At 41.3% G+C, this 27,292-nt stretch overlaps 1 protein-coding gene across 1 annotated transcript in view; it reads right to left on the bottom strand.

Moving 5' to 3' along the window:
• LOC144684902 (uncharacterized) overlaps positions 1-20,336 on the bottom strand; it is a 34,988-nt gene extending 14,652 nt beyond the window's left edge. Inside the window, exons 1-6 of the mRNA XM_078549303.1 lie at positions 20,179-20,336; positions 14,412-14,765; positions 11,632-11,958; positions 8,391-8,507; positions 3,485-3,907; positions 180-542 (exon numbers count right to left, since the gene is read on the bottom strand). Coding sequence (XP_078405429.1) covers positions 180-542; positions 3,485-3,907; positions 8,391-8,507; positions 11,632-11,958; positions 14,412-14,765; positions 20,179-20,254 — 1,660 coding nt within the window. The 5' untranslated portion in view covers positions 20,255-20,336. The remainder of the gene's footprint in view (positions 1-179; positions 543-3,484; positions 3,908-8,390; positions 8,508-11,631; positions 11,959-14,411; positions 14,766-20,178) is intronic.
• Between the last annotated feature and the right edge of the window lie 6,956 nt (positions 20,337-27,292).

Raw genomic sequence — 27,292 nt, 5'->3', positions numbered from 1 at the left:
CTGGTCACATCCATACAATTAAACACTTGGAAGCACTTCATCCTGACAACAGGTGCCTGGGATAGATGTTTGTTCTATTCCCTTGTACTGAAATTCTTCATAGCAATGTAATCACAGGAAAGAAGACACCAACACATTTTAAAAGAGACTGAACAAAACAAAAATTGCGTCTGTGTTACCTTTTACGTTCAGTTGAACATGTTTCTCTGCTGGATTTTTCAAACCAATGTGTCCAACTTCACAAAGATATTGACTGTTATCATCTTCTTGGATTGTTGCATTAAAGAGCAGCATACTGCAGACACTGTGAGTACAGTCAGGAAAACTAAACTCACTCATACAATGGGAATATTTGCCTGGATATAAATTATTTTCAGCTTCATTGGAGTACTTCAGCAAAGGGTTTTTCTTTCCAGCTATTATTTTGTGCCATGTGACCTTTAGAGGACGCGGCTTGAAGAAATTTATTGGACAAGTCAGCATCACAGAATTGTTATGATGCACAACTGGGGGTTTAATTATGTCAGCCAATTTAGGAGGAACTGAAGAGGAAAAAAAACACAAAACATTCAGTTTTAATGACACACAATTTCCAAAGATAAATGTTATTGCTTTATCTTTTTATCACACATTACTCACAAAAGTAAAGGCCACTATCCTTATACGCATTAAGCAAACAATCTTGTGTCCACTAATCTTAAGCCTTTTCAGTTCTCTTTGGAAATCATGCAAGTGGTCTGTTCCTTGTTCCACTTACTTCATCCTAACCCATGCTGCAACTCTCATTTTTCCTTCAATCGTACCAATTTCCCAAAATTTAAACAATGTCGTTCCAAATTCAGGATAAGTGTAGCAAAAAAATGTCACTCAGGACGGAGTTAGGAACATGGGAACAGCAGTAAAAGGTCATTCCGCCATTCAGCTAGACCTTATCTTTATCTTAACTCCAGCTGTTTGTCTTGGCTCCACAACGCATTTCCTACAACAGGGATCATACTTCAAAAATGCTTCATTGGATATAAAGAGCTTTGGCATGTCCCGATATTGTAAAAGGCACTATATAAAAATGCAAGCCCTTTCTTTCAACACACCTGCCCAACAAAAATCTATCAATCTCAATTTTGAAATCTTCAATTGACCTAGCTTCAACAGCTTTTTGGGGGAAAAGAGTTCATCTATGTCAATGACATAGCACTGCTGATGCAGACATCAACACTAAAGGAAGCAAGTAGGACGCTCACAAGAGATCTGGACACGCTGGAATGCCACTTCTGAACCTAGGAGTTACATCCAAGCCCTAATGCTCCAAAATTCTAGGCTCTTTCCTTCGTCAGTGGGGAAAAATTGCCATTTTTTTCAGCTACTTATGGGTCACAACCCCACCTCTGGCAGTGACAGGAATAGGAGATTGTAAGCCTGGTGGAATAGGGGGAGAGAAGGGAGAGGCAGACAAAAGGAGCCACTTCCAATAACTCAGTTGCATTATTTGCCTAAAATCACCTTCAGCTGATGAAATCAGATAAATAGCCTCATATTTCTCAACACAAGACACCCCAACAACCATTTCTTTCCTAATCTACCAATAAAAACAACTTTTAATTTATGGCTAAACCCAAAGCTGATAGGTTTGAAAATGGACATTATGTCCAATTCAAGCACCAAAGCCACAGAATGAGGCCAAACTGAAGCCAAATAGCCCTCATCCAATCCAACATGTCACCGACATCCTTGTGAAGAGGGTGAATAGGTCAGTAGAAAGAATATAACAAGTATGTTGGGGTGTGGAAAAAAAATTAGGTTCAAGACTACAGAGGGACAACAGAATGAATAAAACTGTTGGAGTAGAAGCAGAAAGCATAGCTGATATGGTGGGAAAATGTTGGACAAGAAAGGGAGAGAAAGGGGCTTTGATGTTAATGGGAAGCAAAAATAATTGCAAAATAAATAAAAGATAACAAAAACTTAAATGAGAAAATTAGAGGAAAAAAGGTCAATAAACCAAAAAAAAAAATTGGTCTCAGGGTTGATTGGTATGTAGGTGAATGGTCAAAGCATTCAAAACAAACTGGATTCACTGGTAGCTTTAAGGATATGTAGCAGCAGCTACAATCAATAAATAAATTAAGGTTTGGACAAACTGGGAACTTAATATTCCTGATTAAACTTCTTCAGGGGAGATGCAGAAGCAAAAAAAGGAGGTGGGTGTGTAGTATTAAAGTATTCTATCCCAGTGTTAAAATGTAAGGATATTTTAAAGGCTTAGGTTAGGACAGAATCTACATGGATAAAGTTAAGGAAGAGAGATGTTTTAATCTTGTATTGTTGTAGGCCATCAAATAGTAGAGATAGATACTAGAGGGAATATGTCAACATTTCAGAGACACACAAGAATGACTGGTCAATTCTATGGTGTGATTTAAAGTTAGTAAACAGGGCCATGGATCAGCAGTGAAAATTTTCAAATGTTAGATAAAGGGTGTAGAAAAGGTATTTTTATTAGGCACAAAAAAATGCATCAAAGAAAAGAGTGGAGATAAAAGCTAAACTGAAACTTAAATAAGAGTAATATGTTAAAACAAGAACTAAGAATGCTAAAGAAAATCAAAATATATAAAGTGAGGTGAAGAGAGTAAAAAGGTCAAAAAAGCTGGAAAATGGTTATGATATAATGTTGAAGTCTATACTATTTCCTTCTAATAAATACAATTACACAGGTAAAACACTTCTATCTTAATTTGTGGCATTAATAGAAAAAGCAATTCATAATGTTATTGATGGAAAAAAAATCTACAGAACTGTGTTTTGGCAAGTCAAAAGAAAACACACTATGAGCTATGAAGGGAACCTTGTTTTATACCATGTATGTGGCAACTGTTGCATAAAAGTTTTCCTTTGAACTGCATTAGGTTCTCTGCTGGATTGTTGTAGCTTTCCCCACTTCCTTTGCATCCTCTCACAGCCTACAGTTTTGGTTCCAGATATATTCTCATCTATTGATGCTATATTGAACGTTTCAGCACCTCTATTTTCCCTTTCAATTTCATGCAGCTTTTTTTGCTTAATCAGTAACTATCATCAATTAAAAGCGCTCAGATGGAATTCTAGACAGGGGATTTTACTACAACAAACAGAATTTTAACCCAGTCACCTAGGAGAGGACAACAAACTTTGTCAAGAGGCCCACTCTCACATAACTCACTGATATCTTGTGACAATATTCAACCACAGAAGTATCAATTTGTGAATGCCTCTTGGATATATTATACTGTTCAAAATAGGCATCCATAAAAGTTGCAGGAAATACCATAAAGCACTAATTTGAAAACTCAAGATTGTCAGTGCTAGGATACATGTCATGTGATTACATTAAACGTTGCAATCCCAAGACAACAGTGGCGACTGGAGACCTGATCAATCCAAACACAGCGTCCAGATATTCTACCTAAAGGAATAGTGACCTTTGATTGACTCATAAAAAGCTTACTTCCATCAATTTTTAAACAGATCTTTCTGGAGATGCCTTCACTGTTGGATGGATGCATCACTTTACAGATGATTTCTGCTTCATTATCCACATTGATGTCAGGATAAACCTCAAGAATGCTGGAAATGCTGAAGGTTCCATCATCATTTTTCTGGATACTGGCTGCCTTGACTTTCCATTCAATGCCAGTTTCATTCTTTTTTCCAGCCCTTTCTATTTTCTTGCCCATTATGAAAGATATGTGGAATGGGTAGTCCTCTTGCCATTCAGAAATCAACTTCTCTTCAGTGTCATTGTACCTCTTCAAATACCAACCGACAGTAATAACATTAGGTCGATATCCAGATACTTGACATGTAAACTCTGCAAGTTCTTGGTGTATAACTTGGGCAGGTCTTTGAATTTGCGACACTTTTGGGGCAACTAGGAACAAAGAAATAAAGAAATTTCATGTTGGATCATTCCACATGACCTTTGGCGCTTCCTGTAAAGATCAGATGGGATAAACTATTCTTCATTGATTGCGAAATGCAATCATTTGATTTAATTCTCATATTTAATGTCCACCATCAAGTTTAGCTATACAGCACCTTAAATATTATGAAACATCAGCAGATCCCCCATGGAATTACTCAGTCAGACAGGGGAGTTGCGTCAATATTATGTAAACCCTGTTTTCGACTCTAAATTTAAAAGGAATTGCATGCATATTTAGGTTCACTTGATTTGGCATGTACTTGAATAGCCTAATTATTGGAGGAGGAAGCTTTTCTCTGGGCACGAGACACAGCAATATTGCAAACATTATGAAGAAAAAAAAAGCAAAATACTGCGGATGCTGCAAATCTGAAATAGAAACAGAAAATGCTGGAAAAACTCAGCAGGTCTAGCAACATCTGTGGAGAGTGAAACGTTAACTCTGTTTCTAGTCCGTCTGACTCTTCTTCATAGCTAAAAAGTAGAAGCGTGATGGATTTTATACTGTTTAAGAGGAGGTGGAGCAAAATAGAAGTTATGGGATAGGTGGGAGCTAAGGAGAAATTTAACAAAGATATCATGGATACAGGACAAACAGTGTTAATGGCAGTGTTCAAGACTAAAGAAGGTGCTGATAGTGGCATAAAGGTAAGATAGCAGAATGTGTAGGACAAGGGTCAGCACTCTATGAAAGCAAAACATCAAAACAAGTGACAGATGGCCCTGTGCAAGGTTTGGGGGTTTTGGGGGAGAAAGGAATTAAAAATTAAATTAAAAGTTTTTTTAATATAAATAAAAAAAATAATTGGATTAAAAAAGTAGTAAAGATGGAGGAGAGAGTTCATGATCTGAAATTGTTGGACTCAATGTTAAGTCCGAAAGGCTGTAAAGTACCTAACCGGAAGATGAGCAGCTCCAAACTATCCCACCCCGCAGCAACACGCCCCCGCCCCTCCACCCGCACTGCAGAGGGCCATCTGGCACTTGTTCTTATGTTTTGCTTTCACAGAGCACTGACCCTCGTTCTTCTATTAACACATTCTGCTATCTTACCTATATGCTACTATCAGCACCTTCTTTAGTCTTGAACACTATCATTAACACTCTTTTTGTCCTGTGTCCATGATGTCTTTGTCAAATTTTTTTAAGCTCCCAACTATCTCTGATCTTCTATTTTGCTCCACCCCCTCTTAAACAGTATAAAATCCATTACATTTCTACTTCTCTTTAGCTCTGAAGAAAAGTCATACGGATTCGAAACGCTAACTCTGTTTCTCTCTCCACAGATGTTGCCAGATATGCTGAGTTTTTCCAGCATTTTCTGTTTTTGTTTTTATGAAGATTGCTGTTACAATTTCATTACAAGTGCATGCAGAACATCTTCTATGGTAACTTATCAGTTTACTGGATGGTGGTTAATCCAGAAAAGAGCTGAGCACAAACATCGACAGGCTAAGTGCAAAATAGAGTTAAGCAAAAAAAAACTAAATGCTCTTTGAAAATATGGAACATAAGATCCTGAAGGTACTTGAGAGGGTGAATATGGAAAGGATATTTCCTCTAGTGGGAGAATCTAGAATGTGGGATCACTGTTTCAAAATAAGGGGTCGCCCTTTTAGGAGAGATGAAGGAGAAATTTTCCTCTCAGAGGGTTGAGAGACTTTGGAATTCTCTTCTTCAAAAGGTGGTTGAGGCAGAGTCCTTGAATATTTTTAAGGCAGAGGTCGACAGAGTCTTGATAAGCAAGGGGGTGACAGGTTATCGGGGGTAGGCAAGAATATGTGGTTAAAATCAGATCAGCCATGATCTTGTTGAGTGGCAGAGCAGGCTCAAGGGGCCTGCTCCTGTTCCTGATTCGTACGTTTGAAATAGGGTCAACAATGGTGCAGTTCAAAATAATATTAGAAACTTAGAGACGTGGCGGATGAAAAAATAAAGCAACAGGAAAGGGTTCCAGACAGGAGAGGACTTAGGTAATGCAGTGCAGAAAAAATTGCAAAATAGAAAAGAACATTAAAAAACAAATGAGAAATAATAATTATGACGCTTAGTAGTACAGGACATGCTGTAAAAAAAAGACATGCTGTTGAAGCTTTTCATCTTGCATTCACCAGGTCTTGTATTATCTTTGCAAAGATGAAGGAATCCTTCCTTCACCTTGTGCGTGGAAAACTCACTCAGAGCTGGTTGTAGCAACTTACTTAACCATTTGGCCAATTCATGTTGTGCAGAACCAGTCATAGGTGAGGTAGGGCTTAAAGAGACAGCACTTTTGTGCATCTTGGGCAAACCATACATACGTGGACGCAGTGAACATTGGGGGTGAATCCTACCATATACGCCACCAGGCAGCTTGTTACCCTTACGCAAGTCTAACAAGCATTTCTGTAACTTGCTTCCAAGCAGACCTGCACATTGATAGCAATGTCATATCCATGTGCTCATTCAACATTGCTAGCCGATTCACCAATGTGCCAGTCAAGGGAGCTATAGACATTTGTGCCATGTCACTATATCATGGCAATCTAGACCAACTTGCACAGTCGAGTTCAGCTTTAACACCATTTGTGACCAAACAGATAGTGTTGCCATGGAATACCCTCTTGGCCCAGCTCTCGCTAACATTTTTGTCGGTTTCCATGAGAAATGCAGCTTTACTGGAATGACTCCTAACCTCCTACCCCTCGCGCATTTCTGATACGTAGATCATACGCTTGCTATGCTTGAATATGCAGCTGCACGTAAGAATTCCCTTACAAGCATTAATGGGTTCCATCCCGGACTCAATTTCACCTTTGAAGTGGAGCAGTCTAATGAGCTTCCTTTCCTCGATGTGCTAGTTGACAAATATGCTAATGGATTCTCTACTACTGTCTACCACAGGCCTACCTTCATTGGTCAATAAACGCTTTGGGACTCCTACAGCTCTACATGCCATAAGATTTGCCTTATCGGCAACCTCATAAATAAGGCCCCAAGCCATTTGCTCATGAAAGCCTGATGCTGGAATAAGGCGCATCAAAGCCATCTTGCAGGAAATTGGCTACCCTAATCAGATCGTTGCTTGCTCTAAATCACACAAACTCATGAACGGGCCTAAGGCTGCACTTTCAGTCCTGAAAAGTGCTCAGTCTACCCCGGATTATCCTGGAAGGGTAAGGTATCTCAAATATTTGAGCAACAGGTGAAGCTAGCCATTTCACACTGCTACTATGCAGAAGCAACACGAGTGGTGCTTGCCACTAACAGAATGCTGCCATTATGCCAAAAAGATGTTCTGCCTACCACATTAATGAGTAATGTGGCATATGAATTTCCATGCCGATGTGATGCCATGTATGTAGGCCTTAGGTCCCAATAGCTGATGGATCATATCAAATAGCATGTCCTTTTGGCTGTTCACAACAAGCAGAGTACTAACTGCGCTCAGTCAGTTTTTGCAGAACTCAGAACATAGGGTCCAACATTAGATGCGATTCTGCAATTGGGCAGCACTTATTTAACAATCCCGAGCATGCTAAGAATTACACTAACAACCAGTTCAAGATCATCAGTAAGGCTTATAATGGGGCTCACTTACACTTGCTAGAAGCTACATCTATCCACACGCAGGGCCCTGTCCTCTGTAAACAAAAAGAATATGTCCAGACATTGCAACTTTTTCAACTAAAGAAAAGCCTGGAAGGGGTGAACGGTGGGGGGGAGCAACATTTCCCTGGGGCCTTGCCCATGGAAATACTATGACCAGAGTCCACTTGACTGGTTTGAATTTAAACGAAAGCTTGGGAATAACTGTTGCCTGTTTCATTCTTCATGGCAACACTTTCACCAATCAGCATGCACTTGCCAACCAATCAGCACTCTCTCTGCATGTAGTATAAATTGTTGTTCCCTTTGAAATTTGGTATTCTTGAAATTCTATCCTGCTGAGTGCAAGGCGAAAACCTTCGACAGCTTGTCTCTTTTTACAGCAATGCAAAAATAATTACCTATTTGCATTCCAAGCCTATGGAATGGTTTCAAGGCGCCAAAGTGCCTGCAAGTATATTTGAAGTAAAACAAAGATGCCAGGCAGAAAATTTATGAAAAGTATCCAGAACACTTCATGGTTAAACTTTTCATACGCAGTTTGCAATTCAATTAAATGCTCTTGTTGACAGACTAATAATTTTTGTTTAATAGCAATTTAATTGGAACTGCTACAAGCTGAAGCAAAAAAAAAAATCGACATTGTAGTAAATTTGACATATCATCAGTTAACCAGAAGGTACAAGAATTTGCTGCAATCACAGCAACTATGCAGCTCTAAGAGTTTTCAATGCACAGCCTCCCTCCCCAGTCCATAACCCAAGTTTCCTTTGAGTAATTTTACACAAAGTTTATTCACTAAACTGTCCGAAGTAGCAAACAACCCAGAAAGCAGCTTTACCTTTATAATGGAACCGCATATAGAGGAAAATTCCTAGTGCTAATACGGCAACTGAAAAAATGATGCTCACAATCACACTTGCAACTACTGATCCAGTCGACTGACGAATTTCTGCTTCTGTAAAATAAAAGTTGCACATTTCTCAGACTTGACTGTTTTTAATTGTCCCTCATTAGTGCAAATATTGTATAATTGAGTGAAATATAGCAGATAAATATGTAGCACAGCTCTGGGCCAGCCAGTGCTCACAAATAATAGGCATTTATTTTCACACCCGAATGTCTCATCTTGTTTGCAAGCCAGTTGTGTTACTTGGAAAACTGGCTGTATGTAACGCAAATGCAATGTTCCACAAGTGCTGGGACCACTGCTATTCATAATTCACATTCATGCTTTGGGCTCAGGACAAGGAATTCAAGATCAAAATCTGCAAATGATACCAAACCAATGGGTGGGTACAGCTAACACTGAAAAAGAATGCAACATAATGAGAGAAGACTTTAGAAAATTGCAGGCCAGTTGGTTAAGTGGCTTTTAAACTTCAGCATCAATACACGTGTGGTACAATTGAGGGGAAAAACAGAAATATCACCTACACTTTAAAGTTATAAAAACTGAATGGAGTAAACGTGCAAAGGAATCTAGGGAAATGGTGAACAAATCACTCAAAGCCATTAAAAATGCCAGGGAAACTCGGAGTTATTTCTAGAGGTACAAAATTTGTTAAACTTGTATAGGAACCTGGTCAGGTTGCACATAAAGAGTACTGTACAAAGTTCTGGTCACCTGCTAGAAAAAGGGCATAGAAACGCGGGAGAAAGTTTTAAAAAAAAAGGTTTACCAGGATGGTACTAGAACTAAGAGATTACAGCTATCGAGAAAAGATTGAATAGGTTGGGGCCTTCATCTTTGGAAAAAAGACTTACGAGTGACCTAATAGACGTCTCTAAAATCACAAATGGGTTGGACAAGGTAGAAATGGAGACAATATTTCCACTTGCAGGAGAATTCAAATCTAAGGACATAAATACAAGATAGTTACTAATAAATCCAATGAGGGAATAAGGAGAAATTTCTTTACTCAAGAGAGCGATTAGAATGAGAAATTCGCTGCCAGCGGAAGTGACTGAGACAGCTTAGATGCTTTTAAAAGGAAACTAGACAAGTAGACGAGAGAAAAAGGTACAGAAAGATATGCTAAAAGGCTGAGGTGAGGCAGAGGAAACTAAAGTATGGCTATAAACTTCAGCAGAAGAGCTGGGCTGAATAGCCTCTTTCAGTGCTGTATATCCTTTATAATGTTATGTAAAAAATCTTAGTTACAATTGGAACAAGTCTATGGAGTTAGGAAATAGAAGTAGTTTAAGAAAGTTATATGTGTATTTGGTTGTGTTAAGAATAAGGTATATCTTTAAGTTTAATTTTTTTTTCTATGTGTGGGTTAAGAAGGTGAAACTAGGGATCTAGTTTAATTTTCGAGTGGAGACAGCAGGTCTAAGGCTTGGTTTGCGTGCTTGCATTCTAATGAGTTTTACGGCTCTTGAAAGGAAGTTGAAACAAACAAGAGTAGAAAAAAAAACTGTGCCTTTGCCTAGTAACCGGAGCTCAGAGAGGGAGGCCCCATGCACACAGAAAACTAAAACAAAGCAGTTTCAGTTCAGTTGAAGCCAGGATTCCAGACAGCAGAGGGAGAGATAGCAAGGGAGAGATAGCAAGTCCCAAACTAAAGTTGAAACCAGCTGCCAGGAGAAGCAGGACACAGGCAGCAGGATCCAGGAACTAGAGAGGGAAGTCCCCAAATCCAGAGGAGTGGGAAGGTGCCAAGAGGACAGTCTAGTCAAAGGACAAGGACAGGAATCTGGGAAAGGTCCTGTTACTTGGAAGTGAAAGTAAGGAGCAGAGAGGAAAGCTCCAAGCTTCAAGAGGAGAAAAGCTGCAGAAAGCAAACTTAAAGCAAAAACGGCTTGTGAGAAGCCAGAAGATCCAAAGAGACAGGTGAAAGTCTGTAACTCTTTACTATGGGCATGTGAAGCAGTGGTATTCTGTTGACATGGCTAAGTCAATGAGAAGAGAGTGCATGGAAGGAAACTTGAATGCACGTGGCGATCCTGGGGAGAGGAACATCGGAAGGAGAGTTCTAAATCCTGGAGGTGGACCCTTGTGGAAGGCGTTTGAGAGGAGGTGTTGTTTGGGAGAAGATTCCAGAGCGAGTTCTTCCAGAGTGGAAATTGGAAACCCTTGTGTGAAAGGTGGAGTTTCAGTGAGACCAGTTGGCTCACGGTGTGACAAGCGTCTTGGGGGGGGGGGGGGGGGAGTTGAGGAGAGATCCATAACATCTGTTTGGGGTGGCATCTGTCACTTGGTTTCAGAATGTGGTGTGTCTGACCACAGGTTGCCTATTGGTTTACACGCACTGTGTACTTACCGTGAACATTAAAGTATAAGATAACTTTTGTTAACTTGTGCTATCCTTACAAATCTGTATATATTTGTGAAGGTATAGTTTTGGGTGAAGGAGTATTGTAATATAGTTCATTTTTACTTGTTCAATAAATATGTTATTCTTTTGTTAAAAGCTATCAGCTGACTCCTGTGACTCTGTTCAGTAGCCATTCTCCATGTATCTGAACAAAAAATAGAGGTTAGGATCTATCAAGCCGGGTTCCACCCTGAGATCTGGCTCGTCTAGTGGTTACACCAGCTGGGATCGTAATAATGGGGAACAATGGCCATAGGCTAATTTTACACTCAAAAGATTTGTTAAAGCAATGAAGTGGAAAATTAAAATCAATTAAACAAACCACAGTTAAACTTTCTCAAGAATCATGCAGTCAGAAATAGATGTTCGGTATGGAAAAAGTGGAACACAAATCTCATACTTAATAATACAAACCTATGGATTTGATAAACCTCCCACAACATGCTCAAAACCATAGCAAAATAAGATATAATATACATGTAATCTAATTTGTTCACATCAACAGAAAGTTGTTGATTGATTTTCATATTGACACCAATTTAAAATGTTTCGTAAAAATACATTTTAATAAACACAAAAAAGTTCAAAATTCACTAGCTGTCAGTATCAATCTGATCCATCTAAAAATTTCACATTTAATTGCTTCTCCAAGAAGTTAAAACTGCAGTCCATTGGTTAACACTGAAGTGTTTTTCAATATAAACTTAACCAAAACGTTTTATACTTTGCATTTGAAAAAAAACTAAAATCACTACAACTGACCTTTCAAAGTCACCAAAGCTTCAACAAAGAAAGGCTCTGTAAACGTCTTGTGTGAGACAAAGCATTTGAAAGTGCTGCCAATGTCTTCTATACGAGGTTCCAATCTAACTTCAGTGGTTACATTACATGTTCCATCAGGGTTTTTGACTGGCGGAGTGATGCAAACGTCAGTTAATTGTTTTGTTTCTGCTAGTGATGGGGTTGACTGAAACCATTCAGCATTGCTCTCGCAAGGATAATATCCACTTAACTGACAACCCAAGACCATCTCTCCACCTGTGCCAACTTCCACAATTTTTTCTGAAACCACAGTTACTGTGGGACGTGCTGCCAAAATAAACAGGTATGTTAGCGTCACTAATAACTATGGCTATACTTCAAAAGTAATGCATTGGATTACTATATATTATATACATTAAAAATCATTCATAAATGGAATAGTGCTACAGAATTGGAGGGCATCCTCCAATGATTCCTATGTTTAAAAAGAGAGTTGAACACATGGCTGAGTAGATAGCCAAACAGAAAGCATAGTGTAAGAGTTAGGGGTGCTAATCAGATTGACAAAAGGTGGGTAGTGGTGTTCGTCAGGGATCAGTGCTGGGACCGCTATTGTTCACCGTTTATATTAACAAATTGGACTCTGGAACTGGAAGTACAATTCCAAAATTTGGAGAAGGCAGCAAACCAAAGGTTGTAATCAACACAAAGGAGTGACAAAAATACATGACATTAATTAAACTTGCAGAATGAGTGTGCAGGCAAAAGAATTTCAATAAGTGTGAGGCAGTGCATTTTAATAAGAAGAATAAGGAGGCCACAAACTGGTTGGATAATAGGTGGAAATAGGGTAGAGGAGAAAGAGAATCTAGGGGTTCAGATGTACTAATCACTAGAAGTAACACTAGTTAATAAGTCCATTAAAAAAGGCAAACCCATCATGTCTAGAAGGATAGAATTGAAAAAGAGTTAAATTTGCATAGAAACCTGATTATATCCCACTGTACTGTGCACAGTTCTGATTTCTATATTTAAAATGGATATAGAGGCATCAGAGAATGATTCACAAGGATGATACCAGAGCTGTAAGGTTATAACTATCAGGAGAAACTTAATAGGCTGGGGGTCTTTTTTCTAGAAGTGAGAAGCTGAGGGTGACCTGATAGATGTCTTCAACATAACAAAAAAGGTTTCATGACCAGTTAGACCAAAAGGTGTTTCTATGCTGCAGGCTCAATGTAACTCGGTGGATGTGACATCTTCAGGAAGTAAAAAAGGTCTACAAAATGCAAGTTTTTTCTTTATTGGTACAGAGTTACATTTAAATTTCAGAGAAGCCTGACTACTGATGTGGAAGCTTTTAATCTATTTCAGTTGCACATGTGAAAACCATTAAATGGCTTTTGCAGATAATTAATCATATTTAACTGTAATTAAGTGTAATATAGCATGCTTATCCCTGGGCAACAATGTACTTATTTGAGGCAAGTGTCACTTCCTCAAACAAGCGTACACTTGTGTTTTATTTCTTTCTCGAACAGCTGCCTGACAGAGCGGACACTTTCAATTTTAACTTTTATTCTTGTTATTGATTCAACTAATTAATGGTTTACAATGTACTTTAAAAAGTGCATAGTGTGATACCAATCAGTATTATCTTGTATTTTTTACTGTTAAATATATAAAGGAACATGGCTGAGGATAAATCTGGCCAAGCTCTGATGTTTACATTGATCTTACTTTGTTCTGTTAGCTACAGTTAATTGCATGCCCTATACGCAAGGAGTTTGAATTGTAAAAGTGAAACTCCTGCATTTGTATAAATATATTGTGTAAAAGCTTGAAGTGATTTAGTTTTACGTTTCCTTCATTCCACTATTAGAATTTGGAAAACATCAAGCACATAGAAATCTGTAAATCTGGAATATTTCCTACAAGCGATAGATAGTAAGCTCTGCACGGCTGTCTGAAAAATGGGCAGGATTTATTAACTTTTATTATTGCATCAGCCATAGTGTGCCAGAAGGAACAGATTTTCATGGTGTGCAAGTGAAAGTTAAGGAAAATTGCTCATAAAGCCTCCTTCTCACATCTTTTAGGGGGAAAGCTGTTAGAATGTTTTCCAAACTTTAATTTTAATGCTACATTCTTTGGATGGAATTTTATGGACCCGAAATGCGGCGAGCTGTTCAAATGTCCGCTGACTTCGGCAGGACTGTAAAATCTCGCTGACGTAAAATTCCACCCATGATCATAGAATTAATAGTCAGCTTCACCCAAGTATTTTATTTCCCACTAACTGAAGTACCTTACTGAATCAGCTACCTTTGATTTGTCTTTTCGGTGGTCAACTGTTAAGATTTTACTGCGCATCACGCAGATGAACAGTTTCAACATCTGAGGATCGATCGTTCAGATGGCAACTTCTAAACACATATACTATTGGTCATTAATATAAGTACACAAATTAGGTCAGAAAGCATTAAACATCAGGTGCAAACTATTTCTTTTTTAATCATTGTGATGAAAGGTCATTGAACTGAAACTTTAACTCTGCTTCTCCCTCCACAGATTCTGCCTGACCAGCTGAGCGTTTACAGCATTGTCATTTCAGATTTCCAGCATCTGCAGTAGCTTGCTTTTATATTTAAGGGCATTCCCTCTGCAAGGTTATGTTTTTAAAAGATATAAAGACAAACTGTTATAATATGAAACTGATGATATTGTGTGACACTGCAAAGTATAAATCATTTACAGTAATTGCACATAAATCAGCTTACCTAAAACCTCAAGCTTTATCGTCTTAGAGGCTTTATCATTTGGAGGAATGAAAACCTCACATTGATACAGTCCAGTGTGTTTAAACGTGACATGTTTTAGCAACAGTGACATGTTTCCGTTTAGAATGGAGCTTTCCAAAAGCTCAGCTTCTTTCCATGCTTCACTTATTACTCCAGAAGTGTAGACAAAGGCCTTTGATTTTTTAGTGCCACTAGTGAAAGACCATAAAACACCCAAGTTCTTTGAGTTCAATGTAGACCCAGTGAGTTCAGCAATTGCACATTGCAGAAGTCCATTTTCATTATAAATTACTTCCACAGGACTTTGACTGACGCTCAACTCCAACTTGCTTTCTGCAGATTTAAGAAGAACATAAGGCTATTTGTTAGTGTCCACCAAACAGGACTGTCTACATTTATTTCAATTTACAAAAAATATACAGAATGTAAAAAACATAAAAAGACCTTTCAGCTTAACAGCTCTACATTGGCCCCCTCCTATGCTTCTTCATCTAACCCCATTAGCATAACCTTCAATTCCTTTCTCCCTCATTTGCTCATCTAGCTATTCCAATGCTGTCCTGGTCAGTCTCCCACCTTCCAATCTCCATAAACTTTAGCTCATTTTAAATTTTGCTGCCCATGTCCTACTGACATCAAGTCCCATTCACCTTTTATCCAACTTGACCCCAGTGCTTGCCGACCTCCTACACTGGTCCAACAAGACGAGGGGTTCTCATTATTTTCAAATCCCACCAGGGTCTTCCTATGTCTGTAATCTTCTCCAGCCCTAAAACCCTCTGAGATGTCTCCACTCCTCCAGTTCTGACCTCTTGCTCATCCCCAATTTTAATCACTCCACCATCAGCAGCCATGCCTTCAGCTGGCTAAGTTTTAAGCTCTGAATTTTCCTCCCTAAACCTCTCCACTTCTGGTTCCTCCTTTAGACAGTCCTTAAAACATACCTCTTTAACCAAGCTTTTGGTCAACTGTCCTACTATCAACCAGCTGCTTGGCAGTACAGAATTTAAATATTACTAAAAAGAGAGACATGTTGCTAAAGCTTTTCATCTTGCACTCATCAGAACAAACCCAAGAGTGTCAAATTTCAAATAATCACAACAATTTATACCACAGGAGAAAAGGATGCTGATTGGTTGGCAAGTCGAGTCCGCCATGGAGAAAGCAACAAGAAACTATCGGCTTCCCAAGCTTCCGGGTAATTCAAAAAAGGCACAAGGCTTGAACATGTTCCTCATTTGCAGAGAACAGGTCCCTGCATATGAATTTATGTCACTTCTAGCAAGAGTAATTGAGCCATGTCAGCTTGACTGATCACCTTAAATTGGTTGTTTATATAGCTATTAACACACTCCAGATTGGGCAGAACTTGCTGAACAATCACAGAATCATAACTAACAGCCGACATTTTGTTTTGGGTTCTGCAAGCACTGGCTGGTTGAGCACGATCTGTACGCTGCCTATTATAAACAACTGCAGGAACATGTTCGTTGATTTGATCAGCCAATCATTGGGACGTCTGGCCTACGTATCTGGCGTCACAGTGGCACTGTAATTCGTGCACAACATTGATGAAAAGAGAGGCAATGTCCTAACATTCCTCTGTGGCTCAGTTTGATAACGTTCCTGTGAAATGTGATGGAATCCATGGTTCCAAAGCTTGTATTTTTTGAGACAGACCCTAGTTGAAAAGGGAAAATGAAAAGGAAACTAACCCTTCCGGGTGCTAAGGAAACTAAGATTGGAAACCAAAACTTCTGGGTGACTGAAACTGGTTGAAAACATATAAAAGGACACAGGATCCATTTGAGCTCAGATGATGATCCAATTGGTGCAATACACGCAGGCTGAAAACAACAGAGCCTAGATCCAGAAGCTCAGACCAGGGAAATGTACAGTACTGCAGATGATTCTGTTACTTGAAGATAACATTGGTGGATCCTAACCGCCCAGACCATCCTAAGCAGATTTGAGGTGGTTCAGCACATGTATGTCATTTATTGTGAGCTTGTGGAACTTGGGTTGGTTATGTGTTGCTGCCAGCTGGGGGTCAGGCTAAATCCCAGAAGAGGAGTTAAAATTCTTTGTGAGGGAGACAGAGCTTTGAAGGACTTTGAGCGAAATTGATGACATATATGCTGAAAATTAGTTGAGCAACTTTTGGGTATCTTCTCACTAAGTTTTTCCCCTCCTTTCTTTTCTCATAAAAGTGAATCCTTGCTTGGTTGCATTTCCAGAGGAATGAGCTGCTTTATGGTACTCACCTATTGAATAATCACTATTTAACTGCAAGTCTTTACAGTGAACACCAGCACAGACATCAAAACTAAACATGATCCTCTCTTTACCCAACATTCACACATGTAATTCATCAGCAACACCAGTCAGCGCTGAGAACATTAGACAACTAATATAGGAGTGGCCACCATATAGTCTTTGTGGAGATAAAGCCCCATCTTCACATTGAGGATACCCTCCATCATGTTGTGTGGCACTACCACCGTGCTAAATGGGATAACCTTTGATCAGATCTAGCAGCTAAAATTGGGCATTCAAGAGGCACTGTGGGCCATCAACAGCAGCAGAATGGTAATCAACCACAATCTGTAACCGCATGGCCCAGCATATCCCCCACTCTACCATTACCACCAAGCTAGGGGATCAACCCTGGTTCAATAGAGTGGAGGGCATGCCAAGAGCAGCACCAGGCATACCTAAAAATGAGGCATCAACCTGGTGAAACTACAACTCAGGACTCCTTGAGTGCCAAACAGCAGAAACAGCAGAGCAATAGAGCTAAGCAATTCCACAACGAATGGATCAGATCTAAGCTCTGCAGTCCTGCCACATCCAGTCATGAATGGTAGTGAACAATTAAACAATTCAATGGAGGAGCAGGCTCCACAAATATCCCCATCCTCGAATATGGGGGACTCCAGCACATCAGTGCAAAAGATAAGGCTGATGCATTTGCCACAATCTCCAGCCAGGAGTGCCAAGTGCATGATCCATTTCGGCCTCCTCCGGAGGTCCCGAGCATCACAGATGCTAGCCTTCAGGCAATTCGATTCACTCCACGTGCTATCAAGAAATGGCTGAAGACACTGGATACAGCAAAGGCTATGGGCCCTGACAATATTCCAGCAATAGTGCTGAAAACTTGTGCTCCAGAACTTGCTGCACCCCTGACCAAGCTGTTTCAGTACAGCTACAACACTGGCATCTACCCATTGTGGAAAATTGCCCAGGTATGTCCTGTACACAAAGCACCAGACAAATAGAACCTGGCCAATGACCCACCCCAACAGTTTACTCTCGATCATCAATAAAGTGATGGAAGGAGTCGTCAACAGTGCTATCAAGCAAAACTTGCTTAGCAATAAACTGCTCACTGACGCTCAGTTTGGGTTTTGTCAGGGTCACTCAGCTCCTGACTTCATTATAGATTTGGTTCAAACATGGCCAAAAGAGCTGAACTCCAGAGGTGAGACGAGAGTGACTTCCCTTGACATCAAAGCAGCATTTGACCAACTGCGGCATCAAGCAACCCTAGCAAAACTGGAGTCAATAGGAATCAGGGGGAAAACTCTTCACTGGTTGGAGTCCTACTAGCATGAGGGAAGGTGGTTGTTGGAGGTCAATCAGCTCAGTTCCAGAACACCACTGCAGGAGCTCCTCAGGGTAGTGTCCGAGGCCCAAACACCTTCAGCTGCTTCATCAACGACCTTCCTTCCATCATAAGGTCAGAAATGGGGATGTTCGCTGATGATTGCACAATGGTCAGCACCATTTGTGACTCCTCAGATACTGAAGCAGTCCATGTCCAAATGCAGCAAGACCTGGACAATATCCAGGCTTGGGCTGACAAGTGGCAAGTAACGTTCACGCCACACAAGTGCCACGCAATGACCAACTTGAACAAGAATCAAACCATCACCCCTTGACATTCAATGATATTACCATCACTGAATCCCCCACTATCAACATCCTGGGGGTTACCATTGACCAGAAACTGAAATGGACCAGCCATATAAAAACTGTGACTGCAATCGTTAAGAATCCTGTGGCAATAACCTCTTGACTCCCCAAAGCCTGTCCACCATCTACAAGGCACAAGTTAGGAGTGTAATGGAATACTCTCCACTCGCCTGGATGAGCGCAATTCCAACAACACTCAAGAAGCTTGACACCATCCAGGACAAAGCAGCCCGCTTGATTGGCACAAACGTTCACTCCCTCCACCATCAATGCACAGTAGCAGCAGTGTGTTCCATCTACAAGATCCACTGCAGAAACTCACCAAGCTTCTTTAGAGAGCACCTTCCAAACCCACGACTGCTACCATCAAGAACAAGGGCAGCAGAAACATGGGCACACCACTGGAAATTCCCCTCCAAGCCACTCACCATCCTGACTGGGAAATATATCACCGTTTGTTCACTGTCAATGGATTAAAATCCTGGAACTCCCTCCATAACAGCAATATGGGTGATTCTACACCACATGGACTACAGTGTTTCAAGAAGGCAGGTCACCACCATCTTCTCAAGGGCAATTAGGGACAGGCAATTAATGCTGGCCTAGCCAGTGATACCCACATCCCATGAATGAATAAAAAAAGGCTTCAACTTCTCTAACTCCCAGTGCTAAAGCTAGAAGTACCATCTTATTGGCACTCCTCTTGACATAAATTAATGATGCAGAGGACCTACCCTAGGACCCTCCAGTTCTGTGTGGCTCACTCAATCATTGATGAAACCTTCTGAACCAGCGATATAACATAACTGAAGGTACATTAAGGCAGCTCAAGCCCCCCTTTCCCAACTCAAAACCATTCAGGATTTTTTTGACTGAGGTGCAAAATCTGAAATGTAATGAGATAATTTATTTACATATATCAATTTTTTTTCATAGCTGATCTAATTATTTTGAAGAACTCTGGCTGTTTGCCTCCTCAAACTCTGACACAGATGGAGCAGCCTAATTTCCAACCTCGCAATAAATGCTGACCTTGCTCTTGACACTCAGATCTCATGAATTAATAAAAAAAAAAAATTATGCCTCCAGTTTTCATGATAAGAACATGGGACAGGAGCAGGAGTAGGCCATTTGATCCCCTCGAGCCAGACCCACCATCCAAAAAGATCTTGGCTGATCTGATTGTTGACTTAATTCCAATTTTCTGCCTGCACCACACCCACCGCTCCCCGCCCCAAATAGCCTTTGACTCCCTTGTAGATCAAAAATGTGTCTTGTATTCAATGACCCAGCCTCCAACTGCACTCTTGGGAAATCCAAATTAACAACCCTCAGAGAGAGAGAAAAAAAAATCCTCCTCTTTGCCTCCGGGAAACTTCTTATTTTGAAACTGTAAACTGCATTAAAGCCGGCTCAATAATAACTTTCGGCAAGGGAAAGTGGAGCTCAATAGTTGAAGTGGGAAATGGGGCGAATGGGTGGAGAGCGGGACTCCCAGGACTCGAGGGGCCGAATGGCTCTCCCTGTGGGAAGATACCCAGGGGACAGGCGCCTGACCACCTGAGTGAGCTGATCAGCTGCTGCTCTCGGCTTCGACACGGCTGCTGCTGTCGTTCATCTCCAGCCCCCAGGAGTCTACCTGAGTTCAAGTTCAACGCCCTGCCCCACCTGGGGGGAGATTGCGGCTCCCGAACCCCAGCCCGGTTAGCGCTCCGCCCATTTCCTGCCGCCGCCGCCCCCGCCCGTCCCGTCCTGTCCTGTCCTTTACCTGAAAGCGGTGCCAGAGTCACCAGCGCGACCAGAACCGGTACCAGGAACGGCAACGAGTTCTCGGCCCAGCCCATGGCCCCTCTCTTTCTCTCTCGGTCGGCTCCGAATTTCTCTCGCTGTCAGCAGGAAGCAGAAACAGCCTCGGCTCCGCGCAAGTTTCACTTTCGCCGGGGTGCGTGCGGGCGGGCGGGCGGGGCTGCGCGCGCACCCTCGGCTTGCAGGCTGCCGCCTCTCCCGCTGGAGGGCGCTGCCTGTCGCTTGTCCAATTTCGAGAGGCCAGAGGAACCAAAGATGCTTCCCTGAAAAAAAAATCAATGCAGATGGTGATACTGGAGGAAGTACATAAAAACAAGCACAGGTGTGCTAAATAATTGATTCATATAAATATTTATATTAATTATATAAATTATGATATTTATTTGACATAAATATTTGATTTATCTGATCTCATAGCTTTGTCATTTTAAAGGAAAATTAATAAGTAGTTTAGAAGGAAACAGTTTGCTCTTTATTTCCTTCAGCTTTAGTGAAGGTTGATATGATATAGAAAAGGTCAGTTTATATTACTTAGGACCTGCTGTACATGTTGTATGCATGAATTCTCAAAAGGCATTAATAAGATGTTACATTTGTGAGGTTATGCACTGTGGTGATATTGGGACTGGTTCTGGGGGAGGTGGGACCAGTACAAACTGGACAGGTTACACCTGGGCAGGACCAGGACTGATGTCTTAAGGGGAATATTTGCTAGAGTGGTTGGGGAGGGTTTAAACTAAAATGGCAGGGGGATGGGAACCTATGCAAGGAGTCAGAGGAAGGGGAATCAAAGAAAGAACAAAAGACAGAAAGGGAATAAGATAAGTGATAGGCAGAGAAATCAAAGGCAAGAATCAAACAGGGTCTCAGTGAAAAATAATGGGAATAGGACAAGTAATGTTAAAAAGACAAGCCTTAAGGCTTTGTGCCTTAACATGAGGAGCAGTCGCAATAAAGTGGATGAATTAACTGCATAAATAGATGTAAACAGGTATGATATAGTCGGGATTATGGAGACATGGCTGCAGGGTGACCAGGGATGGGAACTGAACATCCATGGGTATTCAGTATTTAGAAAGGACAGACAGAAAGGAAAAGGCGGTGGAGTTGCATTGCTGGTTAAAGAGGAAATTAACGCAATAGTGAGGAAAGATATTAGCTCCGACGATGTGGAATCTGTATGGGTAGAGCTGAGAAACACTAAGGGGCAAAAAACGTTAGTGGGGATTGTATATAGACCCCTAAACTGTAGTGGTGATGTTGAGGATGGTATTAAACAGGAAATTAGAGACACATGCAATAAAGGAACATCTGTTATTATGGGTGACTTTAATCTGCATATAGATTGGGCAAATCAAATTAGTAACAATACTGTAGAGGAGGAGTTCCTGGAGTGTATACGGGATGGTTTTCTGGACCAATATGTTGAGGAGCCAACTAGAGAACAGGCCATCCTAGACTGGTTATTGCATAATGAGAAAGGAATAATTGGCAATCTAGCTGTGTGAGGCCCCTTGGGGATGAGCAACCATAATATAATAGAATTCTTCATCAAGATGGAGAGTGATGTAATTGATTCTGAGACTAAGGTCCTGAATCTTAATAAAGGAAACTACGATGGTATCAGGCACGAGTTGGCTATGATGGATTGGGAAACATTACTTAAAGGAATGAAGGTGGAAAGGCAATGGCAAACATTCAAAGAGCACATCGATGAACTGCAACAATTGTTTATTCCTGTCTAGTGTAAAAGTAAAACAGGAGAGGCGGCCAAACCATGGCTTACAAGGGAAATTAGAGATAGTATTAGATCCAAGGAAGAGGCATACAAAATGGCCAGAAAAAATGCAGACTTGAGGATTGGGAGCAGTTTGGAATTCAGCAAAGGAGGACCAAGGGATTGATTAAGAAGGGGAAAATAGAGTACGAGAGTAAGCTTCCGGGGAACATAAAAACCGACTGTAAAAGTTTCCATAGGTATGTGAAGAGAAAAAGATTGGTGAAGACAAATGTAGGTCCCTTACAGTCAGAAACAGAGGAATTTATAATGGGGAACAAAGAAATGGCTGACCAACTAAATACATACTTTGGTTCTGTCTTCACAAAGGAGGACACAAATAATATACCAGAAATGTTGGGGAACACAGGAGTTAGTGAGAGGGAGGAACTGAAAGAAATCAGTATTAGCAGAGAAATGGTGTTGGGGAAATTGATGGGATTGAAGGCCGATAAATCCCCAGGGCTTGATAATCTACATCCCAGAGTACTTAAGGAAATGGCCCTAAAAATAGTGGATGCATTGGTGGTCATCCTCCGAGACTCTATAGACTCTGTAACAGTTCCTACAGATTGGAAGGTAGCTAATGTAACCCTATTATTTAAAAAGGGAGGTAGAGAGAAAACAGGGAATTATAGACCAGTCAGCCTGACATGGGTAGCGGGGAAAACTCTAGAGCCCATTATAAAAGATTTAATAGCTGAGCACGTGGAAAACAGTGGCAGAATCGGACAGAGTCAGCATTGATTTACGAAAGGGAAATCATGCTTGACAAATCTACTGGGATTTTGAGAAGATGTAACTAGTAGAGTTGATAAGGGGGAGCCAGTAGATGTGGTTTATTCGGACTTTCAGAAGGCTTTCGACAAAGTCCCACACAAGAGATTAGTGTGTAAAATTAAAACACATGGGACTGGGTGTAGTGTTCTGAGATGGATAGAAAACTGGTTGGCAGACAGGAAACAAAGAGTAGGAATAAACGGGTCTTCTTCCGAATGGCAGGTAGTGACTAGTGGGGTACCGCAGGGATCAGTGCTGGGACCCCAGCTATTCACAATATATATTAATGATTTAGATGAGGGAACTAAATGTTATATCTCCAGATTTGTAGATGACACAAAGCTGGGTGGGAGCGTGAGCTATGAGAAGGATACAGAGATGCTTCAATGTGATTTGGACAAGCTGAGTGAGTGGGCAAATGCATGGCAGATGCAGTATAATGTGGATAAATGTGAGGTTATCCACTTTGGTAGCAAAAACAGGAAGGCAGATTATTAACTGAATGGCTATAAATTGAGAGAGGGGAATGTGCAACGAGACTTGGGTGTCCTCGTACACCAGTCGCTGAAGGTAAGCATGCAAGTCCTTCTTTACCACCTGGTAAACCCTCAGGTGGTAAAGGCAAATGGTATGTTGGCCTTCATAGCGAGAGGATTCAAGTACAGGAGCAGGGATGTCTTGCTGAAATTATACAGGGCCTTGGTGAGACCACATCTGGAATATTGTGTGCAGTTTTGGTCTCCTTATCTGACGAAAGATGTTCTTGCTATAGAGGGAGCGCAGCGAAGGTTTATCAGACTGATTCCTGGGATGGTGGGACTGACATATGAGGAGAGATTGAGTCGTTTAGGATTATATTCACTGGAGTTCAGAAGAATGAGAGGGGATCCCAGAAAAACCTATAAAATTCTAACAGGACCAGACAAGGTAGATGCAGGAAGGATGTTCTCGAATCCAGAACCAGGGGTCACAGTCTGAGGATATGGGGTAGACCATTTAGGACTGAGATGAGGAGAAATTTCTTTACCCAGAGAGTGGTGAGCCTATGGAATTCACTACCACAAAGTAGTTGAGGCTAAAACATTGTATGTTTTCAAGAAGGAGTTAGATATAGCTCTTGCGGTGAAAGGGATCAAAGGATATGAGGAGAAAGCGGGAACAGGCTATTGAGTTGGATGATCAGCCATGATCATAATGAATGGCGGAGCAGGCTCAAAGGGCCGAATGGCCTACTCCTGCTCTTATTTTCTATGTTTCTATGGTAGTAAGAATGGGAAAGCAGAATATTTTTTAAAAGGCATGAAATGTGTAAATGTTGATGTTCAGAGGGACTTGGGTGTACTCGATCAGGGAATACAAATAACATCCTCTGGGACACCCTGGTCCACTCCTCCATTGCCCCCAACACCTCAACCCCCTGCCATGGCACCATCCCATGCAATCGCAGAAGGTGCAACAGCTGCCCCTTTACGTTCCCCCTCCTCACTGTGCAAGGGCCCAAACACTCCTTTCAAGTGCACTTCCCTCAATTTGATCTACTTCATTCACTGCTTCCAATGCGGTCTCCTCTAGATTGGAGAGACCAAACGCAGACTGGGTGACCGCTTTGCGGAACACCTTTGGTCTGTCCGCAAGCATGACCCAGACCTTCCTGTCGCTTGCCATTTCAACACTCCACCCTGCTCTCATGCCCACATGTCCGTCCTTGGCCTGCTGCAATGTTCCAGTGAAGCTCAATGCAAACAGGAGGAACAGCACCTCAGCTTCCGATTAGGCACTTTACAGCCTTCCAGACTTAACATTGAATTCAACAAATTCAGATCATGAACTCTCTCCTCCATCCCCATCCTCCTTTTACATCCTCTTTTTTCCCATATTCATTTTTATTAATTTGTTTTTCACTTATTTTCATTATTATTTTTAAAATATATTTCCATTTTCATACATTGTTTTATCCCCAGCTTTTAGCCTATTTTCGATCTTTCTTCCCACCACCGTCCCCTCCTCCCATCCCACCCCCACCAGGGTCATCTGTCACTTTCCAGCGTGCTTACCCTGGTCCGGCCATTATCACATTTTGCTTTCATAATGTCACCATTAGCACCTCACTTAGCCAGTACCACCACCATTAACAACTCTTTGAACTTTTGTTTTTGACATCTTTTGCCATCTCTCCTTTGCCTCCACCTATCGCTGGGCTTCTATCCAGCTTCACCAATTCCACCCCACTTAATCAGTATATATTTCACCGCATCTCTATCTCCCTTTAAATCTGAAGAAGAGTCATACGGACTCGAAACGTTATCTCTGTATCTCTCTCTCTCCATAGAATAGGAATGCAAATGGCATGTTGGCCTTTATTGCAAGGCAATTGGAATACAAGAATAAGGAAATCTCACTACAACTGTACAATGCTTTGATGAGAGCACATCTGGACTACTGGGCGGAATCTTGTTGAGGCATTGGGGGTCTTGCCTGCTGACTGGAGAGCCGGCGAGAGATCTGTGCTGCCTCTTTTCGGGAAGACCTGCCAAACCACAAGCCAATCAGGCAGTGGCGGGCCTTCCCCTGGAATCAAGACGCCAGGAACGGAAGTCTCACCTACTGAGAGCTGCCGGCCAATCAGAGGTCTGTAGCTCTAGTGATCAGCAGCACCACTGGGGAGGCCATGGCTGCTGTTGGAAAGGCAGGCACTGGAGTCCCAGGATCGTGCAGCGACCCAGGCCACAGGTAAGTAATGCGGGGGGGGGGGGGTTGGATTTCACAGGGTGGGGGGTCATGGGGAGAGGGGTGCAGGGGGGTCAGCAACAAGGGCAGGGGGTTGGTTTTCAGCAGACCCCCTTCCCGTTGTCCAGTCAGGCATTGAGTGTCTTGGATTGAGGGACAAGCTGGCTGCGCAGTTTTAGCCGCTGTGCATGCCACATGGTGATAGGTCACCTGCAGCTGGGTTAATACCAGCAGCGGCCAAATTAGGTCCTTAACTGGTCATTAATTGGCCACTTAAGGGCCTCATTTGGGGAACTCAATTTTTGACCATGGGCGTTCGTGCCCAGAACGTAATTCTAGCACAGGCAGAGGGGTTCCAGTACACTTAAATGAATGCCCTTTCCAACTCTCAGTTCACCAGTAGAGAGAACAGAAGATTCCACCCACAATGCAGTTTTTGGTCTCCATATTTAAGGAAGGATATACTTGCATTGGAGGTGGTACAGCGAAGGTCTACCAGATTGGTGCCTGGGATGAAAGGATTGTCCTATGATAAGAGAACATAAGAAATAGGAGAAGTAGGCCTTTTGGCACTTCAGAGCTGCTCTGCTATTTAATAGATCATGGCTGATCCAATTGTGTCTTTAATTCAACATTTCTTCCTCCCCCATAACCTTTGATTTCCTTGTAGATCAAAAACCTGACTAACTCAGCCTTGAATATATTGAATAACCGCCATTGATCTCCAGGGTATTTAATTCCACAAATTAACGACCCTCAAGAGAAGAAATTCCTCTTCACCTCCATCTTACATGGGAGACCCATTATTTTTAAACTGTGCCCCCTAATTCTAGATTCGCCCACAAGGGGAAAGAACCCTCTCAGCATCTAGCATCTGTCAAGCCCTGCTTATTTTTTTCAATAATATTACCTCTCATCTTCCAAACTTCAATGAGTATTGGCCCAAACTGCTCAGCTTTTCCTTCACCCCCTTCATTCTAGGAATCAACCTAATGAACCTTCTTTGAACTGGCTCCAACTGCAAGTATATACCTCCTTAAATAAGGAGATCAAAACTGTTTACAGTATTCCAGGTGTGGTCTCACCAATCACTTGTACAGTTGTAGCAAGGCTTCCTACTTTTATATTTTATCCCCCTTCCAATAAAGGTCAACATACCATTTGCCTTCCTAATTACTTGCTGTACCTACAGGCTTGTTTTTTGTGGTTCATGTACAAGGACACCCAGATCCCTCTGTACTGCAGCATGCTGTAGTCTATCTCCAATTAAATAATATTCTGCTTTTTTATTCTTCCTTACAAAGTAGATACCTTCACATTTTCCCACATTACACTCCATTTTTCCCACTGACTTAAGCTATCTATATCTTTTTGCAAACTGTCTCCTTGTCATAACTTGCTTTCCTATCTGCCTTTGTATTGCTTACAAATTTGGCTACAATACACTCAGCCCCTTCATCCAAAGCATCAAATAGATTGTAAATAATTGCCCAGCACTGATCCCTGTGGCACCCTACTAGTTACAGTTTGCCAACCTGAAAATTACCCATTTATCCAGATTCTGTTTCCTGTTAGTTAGCCAATCTTCTATGCATGCTAATATATCACCCACAACACCATGAGCTCTTATTTGTATAGTAACCTTTAATATGGCACCATATCGAATGCCTTTAGGAAATCCAAGTACGCTACATCTATTTGTTCCCCTTTATTCATCCTGCTTGTTACATCCTCAAAGATCACTAATTTGTCAAACACGATTTCCCTCTAACACCATTGGTATGATCTCTTA

Source organism: Cetorhinus maximus, chromosome 9 (assembly GCF_964194155.1).
Source record: "Cetorhinus maximus chromosome 9, sCetMax3.hap1.1, whole genome shotgun sequence".
Lineage (NCBI taxonomy): Eukaryota > Metazoa > Chordata > Chondrichthyes > Lamniformes > Cetorhinidae > Cetorhinus > Cetorhinus maximus.
Note: the sequence above shows the minus strand (reverse complement) of the source record. Positions and strands in the feature narration are given on the sequence as shown.